Here is a 7,656-nt window from a genome sequence, read left to right on the forward strand (position 1 = left end):
TTTCCCACGCCTCCGCTAGCGGGGTGAGCTTTTAGAGGCCGAATCACCTGGACTTTGAATCACACCTCTCACCCCCCGCTTGACCACTGAACCCCTCTGGTAGTTCAACAAAGAGACTCCCCATGTTAATTTACCAAGATACATTCCACAGAAGGGACTCGTAAGTGCTTGTGTGGCCCATAAAACCACACACCCTCCAACAAACCTTCCTTCTGTGAAAAGAATGGTTGACATTTTGGTCACGTCTGTATGTTTCCTCACTGACTTAAGTGAGAAAGAAGGTTATCTATCAGATAGGTTTTGTTATCCATCTGTTGAGCATCAGTCAACCTCGTCAGCAGGTTAAGAGGATAGCTCTCGTCTTTATAAGGCCCTTTCCACAGCAGCCATTTTGACTCGTCTTAGACGGGGAAACAAAAGTGTAACCCTAGATATAGAATATTCATTATTCTATAACCATAGATGTATGCTATTCATGATTCTATATCCACGGTTACACCTTTGTTTACCCATCTATAAGACGAGTCAAAATGGCTGCCGTGAAAAGGGGCCTATAACTGGGTCAGTTGAGACCAGACATTACTTACACAGCAGATCATTTTCCCATTCTTCTTTAGTTTATTTCACCCTCCCCAAAGTTCCAGTGTATTATTCCTTAAGCTTGGAGGTGGGGGTGTGTGTGCACGTAGGTGGGGAGGGGGGGGGGGGGGGGGGGGGGGGGGGGGGGTAGGGTAGGCCAGGCAAATGTAACCCCCATTCGTAAGCGGTTGGAATCGGTACAAAATGGCTGTAGCCTCGCTAGCCCGAGGGCCTCTCCGGCTTTGAATACATCTGCTGCTTGTTAAGACGCTAACTGTCGAGCAGTTGAGGAGAATTGTTTTTGTTTTGTTCCCTCGTTCTATTGACCCAGTCGTCGCTGCTGCTGCTGCTCTCAGTGAGTACATGCAGTGACTCTGTAACATACGTTTTACAGAAGAAAAAGATCCAATGTCTAGAAGTCAACATTCTAACAGTGATGTCACAATGGCGGCTGGTTGTTGAAACCTATAGTTGATAAGAAAAATTAAGATAAAGAAATAAACTCACACCTCAAAGGGTTAAAAAGCGTATTGGCCATTCGTTAGAGGACTTCAGCACAAACAAACAAACACCTGTGTGTTTATGGTAGTCCACATGCTGCTTGTGGATACAGTATGTTCACAATTCCAGATTGGTGCCGATTACTCCGTAGTCTGGATGACGCAAGATGTCGTTATCCGAGTAAACAGAAAAGATGGATTTTGACAGATCCGGGTTACCAAGGTTACCTGGTTCGGGAAGAAGGCAGAAGGGAACAGAAAGTTACCACGTTTGAACTTTGACCTTGTCTTTTTCCGCCATCAGTCCACACAGTCTACTGCACCCGATATGAATGCAACGTTTTGGCGTCTCTGTGTGTTTTGTCTGTCTTTCGTGTTTGGCTGAGCAGACTCAGTTGGCTGAGATGGAGCAGTCGCAGAGCGCGTGTGAGAGCTCCGCGCGGCAGCGAGACGAGGCCCAGCACGAGGCGGAGAGGCTGAGGACGGGCCACAGGGAGATCGAACGCACCCAGACCGCCCGAGAGAGGGCCCATCGCCAAAGGGTCAAGGGCCTTGAGCAACAGGTTAATATGGACACTATATATCTACGTTTATAGGTGGACAATCATCAATGATTTGTCCTTCATTTAAATGTAATATATGTAATATGTTTTTACTTCCATTTTCAATTAGTCATTTAGCTGATGCTTTTCTCCAAAATGACTTACAAATTGTGAACAACAAGTCACCAGGAGGTAAATACACTATTACACTCAGAGTGCATAGTAGTATAGACATATTAGCATGATAGGTAGTAGTATAAGTATAGTAGCATAGTAGTAAGGTACATAATAGGTTTGTAGACCATTTTTTTTTTTTTTTTATTGTTTGAAAAGGTGTGTTTTTAGTCGACGGCAGAAAATTGGCCGGGTTTCAGCTGTCCTGACTGTGGTGGAATTAGAATTATAGCAATTCAGGAGCCATCATGGCATCATCATTAGAATATTCACTTTTTAAATTTCAAATTCTAATCTGGCATGTGAGATGGTACACCTGAAAGGGTTCATTTCAAACATGTGATCTATGATCCAGAGATGAACAGAACAACAGAGGAAACTTCTAGGCTCCCATTATTGTCAGATAACAACTTGGTTCCAGTCTCATCTCTGCCTACACACATGGGGACGGGACAACATTAAAGATAAATAAATAACCTTTTTACTATTATGTACCTTACTACATTTACATTTTACATTTAGTAATTTAGCTGATGTGACTTACAAGTTCTGTACAATAAGTCAGCAGAAAGGGTACAGCTCTGGCAGCAAAGGGTAAGTAACATTGTTCATCAAACAGTGTTGAACTTTTTGGGTGCTACTATACTTACTACTACTTATCATGCTAATATGTCTATACTATTATGCACTCAGAGTGTAACACTCAAGTTCGATACTATTTGACGAACAATGTCACTGACCCTTAGCTGCCAAAGATACGCATGCACGTAAGTGTTCATTTACTGTTGAATAGTGATAGGGCCTGAGTAATAAAGACTGCATCTGAAGCATGTGGCTGTAACCAGGGAGATGGGGAGGGGTCCTTGATGATGTTTTATCCTCACGACAAAGTCGCCTCTGCCGCCATCTTGGTAACAGGAACTAGCAAGACCAGACCCCTATCTCTTTGAATGGGGAGTCATTCGTATCTAAGACTCTGTCATACATATCTTAGTTTTTCTTGTGTAAAAACACAGAATGGTTCATTTGATGGAAAAAATTTACAATTGTATGATAGAAAATGGCTTTTTTTCCACTTAGATCAGCACTTCACTTAGACTCTGGCACCATACAGTGGTTTCTGCCACAGCATCCTTAGTTACCATGGCAATCACACGATTCCCAGTATTTTGGCAGAGAATTCATTTAAAACATCTTTAAAACTCACATTTCACCTCAAGATGTAGTAAATACAGAAATAATGAAATATACTTTTACTCAATATAAAATCACATTTAATTACGGTATGAAGTAGCTTCATTATTATCACCATGTTATTGTTTTTTTTTTATCCACTTTTTCTCCCATTTTTTCTATATTTTCTCCCATCCCAATTTCGTATCATCCAATTCAACCCTCCCCTGTCACGAACGCTGTTTCTTGCCTCCCACAAGCCGGCTGCAATGTGGACTAAGTCATACATAGCACAAGTCCCCTCCGGTACTTGAGGTAACAGCAGTCGCATCTTTTCACCTGCGCAGCTCGATCCCTCAGTGGCGAGGAGTAACGCGTGGGAGGCTCACGCTGCCCCCGACACTTCCTGATTCTACTGCGCAGGCGCACCAACCGACCTGTAGGAGTCGCTGTCCACAACGCCCGATCCCCACCCATCAGTTTCCCACCCCCTAATACGGCCAATGTGTATTAGTACGGACGACCAGCTAAACTGAAAGCAATGTGGAGCGCTGGGATCGAACAGGCGATCCCAGCGTCTCTGCATTCGTGGCGAGCGCCTTGCCCACTACGCCACGTAGCCGCCGTCACCATGTTATTGTTAAAGGATTCCGTGTTCAAAACTACCACACTGATCCTTTATATTACTGTCTGTGCTTATGAACACTATAGTTTGTGTTCACAGCTTCTATTGATGTATTTGTCAACATCCACACAAACGGAGACGTCTGTAATATCTTTGCAATGGAAGTTGAGCAACCAGAAATAAAAAGAACAATGGCATTAATGAAGCGAATGCTAACCACTATACCACACCATCTTGGTGGGCAAACAATTGTTAACTCATTCAGCGCCGGAGGCCTAGAGCATCTTAGTTCCTACTGCGCCACCACTCTAAGGGGCCTTTCTCACTCATTATATTCGTTTCCATTCCATTCCAAAGGCCCCTGAGAGGCCCCTGAGAGATAGGGCTGCATGGCGGTGTTTGCAGGGCTATATCTATATTCTATATTATAGCTATGGATACAATACTATGGCTCATTTGACATCAACTATCCATCGTTCAATATGTGAAAAAGAATAAATTTTTTCATGTATACGTTCGCGTGTTATACTGTGGTGAATATAAGTATAGTTTCAGAGTGATCCTGGGTAATTCCATAAAAAGGCGCTATGGAGGAATACGTGAATTTTACTAAAAGCGTTGGCGTTGCTCGCCTGGACACTACTACTATTTCCAAATCAAATGTATATAATAGGTATTATGTTTCATCATGAATGCATGAAGGGGGGGGGGGGGGGGTCATATTTTGATGCTTTGATCGTCACCAACGGCATACATTCTGGAGTAGGTTACACATGGTCGCAACGATCAATGTGAAATCATGGTTGGATCAAAGCAGGATTGATGTCATATAGTCCTTACCTTCACTAGTAGGTACCCCAAAAAGAATATTCAGGAAACCCAAGGTCGCTTCACAGTTATTGACGGGTTATTCTGAGAATATGTTATTTTCAGCAGTGAACGAAGTACACAGTTCCTTTACTTAAGTAAAAGGAGAAATACTCAGATACAAATTATATTCAAGTAAAAGTATAGAAGTATTCAATATTAGGGCGGCTGGGTGGCGCAGCGGACATTGCGCTCGTCACCAACGCAAGAGACACCGGGTTTGAATCCGGCTGTCGGCGTTGCGTCCGGCTTGGGCCGGCCGTCATACTAACGCAATTGGCAGAGTTAGCGGGTGGGAAGTCGAAGGGTGATAGTCTGGTCGTTGTGAACAGCGACTCCTACAGGTCGGTTGGGGCGCCTGCACAGCAAAGTCAGGAAAAATGGCGGGGGCAGTGTGAGCCTCCTACACGTTACTCCTCGCCAAATGAGAGTCCGCGCTGGCAGGTGAAAAGATGCGACAGGCTGCCTCCACATGTATCGGAGGGGACATGTGATGCAAGGCTTCTATCCTCCCTACAACCGGCCAGTGGGGGGCATATGCGAGCAACGATCAGGACATGGGAGGGAGTATTGGCACGAGAGGTAAATTGGGATGGGGAGAAATATCACAAAAAAAAAAGAAATTCAATATTGGGCGGCTGGGTGGTGCAGCGGACTAAGCGCTCGTCACCAACGCGAGAGACACTGGTATCGAATCCGGCTGTCAGCGTTGCCTCCGGCTTGGCCGGCCGTCATACTGGCTCAATTGGCAGAGTCAGCGGGAGGGAAGCCGGTGGGGTGGTATTCTGGTCGTTGTAAACAGCGACTCCTACAGGTCAGTCAGGGTGCCTGCACAGCGAGGGAGGGAGATGGTGAGGGTAGTGTGACCTCCCACACGTTACACCTCACCAATGAGAGTCCGCGCTGGCAGGTGAAAAGATGCTGCTAGCTGTCTCCTATGTCTCGGAGGAAGCATCTGATAGACTTCAGGGCTCCCTAGACCGACCAGTGGGGGGCACATGCGAGCAATGACCAGGAAGGGGAGGGGGGAATTGGCATAACGACTAAATTGGGATGGGAGAAAAACACACAAAAATAGGAGGAGAAAAAGTGAAAAAAAATTAAAATAAGTATTCAATATTGAATGTACTTAGGTATCAAGAGTAAAAGTACATATTTGATATGACGCTAGTGTATTCCAGTGCTTGGGAGCATTCAACCCTCAATCCACTGACCTCTAAAGGTTATGTTAACGTGGTATGTGGTCCAGTTATGCTGCTCTGATTACAACCTGAAGTTGGCAGGCATCATCTTCATCAATTCTTCTAGAAAATCTTTTTCTTCAAAGTAACAAGTAACTGATAGGTTCAGATAAATGTAATGGCATAAAAAGTACAACATTTTCTGTGAAGTAAAAGTGCAAAGTTCCCGAAAATGAAAAGTGTCAAGTGCCTCAGAATTGTACTTAAGTACAGTACTGGAGTAAAAAAAAAAAAAAACACTTAAGTTACTTTCCACCACTGTTTATTTGTGACCCCGTCTGACCTCCAGGTGTCGACCCTGAAGGAGCAGCTTCAGCAGGAGTTGAAGCGGCGGACGCCCTCGCTGCCCTCCTTACTGTCTGGAGGGACCTGACGAGCTCCTCTCCATTCAACACCCCAAGAGAAGAACACAAAGCCATTTCAACTGTTAACAGGGAGGGGGACTGGGGGGAGGTCCTTTCCAGCAATACTGTCTGGAGGGCCAGACTGAGGGTCCATAATATCGTGTTATCACGCACGATTGTAGAAAAAGAAAAGAAAATAATTTGCCTTTTGATATCCTCTGACTCATTGTTCTCCATTAGTCATCATCCCATGAAACGGAACCATTCCTGAAATCCTTTACTTTATACTATTGAGAGAGCTCACAACTAACAAACCGATTTGTTTTTATGTAGTGGAAAAATAAGTCCCTGTCATATTAAAGGTACTTTCAGGATCGTTTTTACAGATATATAACAGTATATAACATAAAGTACACAGCGGGCCTGGGAAGGCGGAGAGCAGCAGTACAGTATAACTTTGGACAGCGTCTAGATGTAATTGCCAGCAGTCCTCTGATTGCTGGCGACCCTCCATCTGCTGGCCGCCTCACTGCCCAACATCTTCCCTGAGACCCCGTCCTCCTCCTCTCGTACTCGGGGAGAAACTCAAGACGCCGCAGGATTCTCCTCCAGACAGAATCTGGATGAGATGCAGGAATGAAATCCGCTGCGCTGCCAGTCGAGGCTCTTGGCCTCGGTTTCCCTCCTCACATTTTACATCAACAGCCGACGACACGACTGGAAGTCTTTATCAAACCACGAGCACCAGGGATTATTAGACCGAATTACCATATGAAGCCACAGTACTGTACTTTACCCTTGAAAACCTGGTGCAGATTGTAGACCCATTATCTGGGTCACAATGAAGTAGATAGATAGGTCGATATATCTGTATGTTGTATACTGTTGTATGGAGCTCAATAAGGGACTGCAGGAAATCCAGTACTTTTGACTGTAAAACCTATAGTATGTGTTTATAGATTGATATATTTGTTTAACTACTAACTAGGATCGATATATAGACTGAGATGACATGGAGGAGAACTACTGAATGTCTTTGTACAGAGAATACACACATGGATTCAATACGTTTACAAAGGAATATGTGTGCTGGGTTTGGTTCAACCATTCAACCAATTCAGGATGTGGATTTTGGAATGTGGAATCCAAAAATGTTAAAACCCTTTATCTTGAAAGATTCATATATCATATCGCGAAAATTGAGTGGTTGAAAATGAAGGCTCGATCATTAACGTTTCTTGTGATGTTTGTACGCTGACTGAACTGAAAGGGAACTGACGCTCAACCCTCTTGTGTACCACTAACTTATGTCTTGCATAAAGAACTTTTACTACACTATACGGCAGTCGTGTCATAATTATCAAACTTATTGATGGTTGCGTGTCACTTTATCAATATGAATACTGTCTGAAGATGGGTTGTTATTATGAATAGTGTCTGAAGATGGGTTGTTCTGAGATTATGAATACTGTCTGGAAGACTGGTTGTCCTGAGAATATTATGAATACTGTCTGAAAGACTGGTTGTCCTGAGAATATTATTAATACTGTCTGAAAGACTGGTTGTCCTGAGAATATTATTAATACTGTCTGAAAGACTGGTTGTCCTGAG

The 7,656-nt window shown here is 43.9% G+C and overlaps 1 protein-coding gene across 1 annotated transcript in view; it reads left to right on the plus strand.

Moving 5' to 3' along the window:
* Window positions 1-7,634, plus strand: part of crocc (ciliary rootlet coiled-coil, rootletin) — a 172,407-nt gene extending 164,773 nt beyond the window's left edge. Inside the window, exons 36-37 of the mRNA XM_084316245.1 lie at window positions 1,469-1,642; window positions 5,991-7,634. Of these exons, the coding sequence (XP_084172371.1) occupies window positions 1,469-1,642; window positions 5,991-6,074 (258 nt within the window). The 3' untranslated portion in view covers window positions 6,075-7,634. The remainder of the gene's footprint in view (window positions 1-1,468; window positions 1,643-5,990) is intronic.
* The last annotated feature ends 22 nt before the right edge of the window (window positions 7,635-7,656 follow it).

This window comes from Notolepis coatsorum (assembly GCF_963971535.1).
Source record: "Notolepis coatsorum genome assembly, chromosome: 6".
Classification (NCBI taxonomy): domain Eukaryota; kingdom Metazoa; phylum Chordata; class Actinopteri; order Aulopiformes; family Paralepididae; genus Notolepis; species Notolepis coatsorum.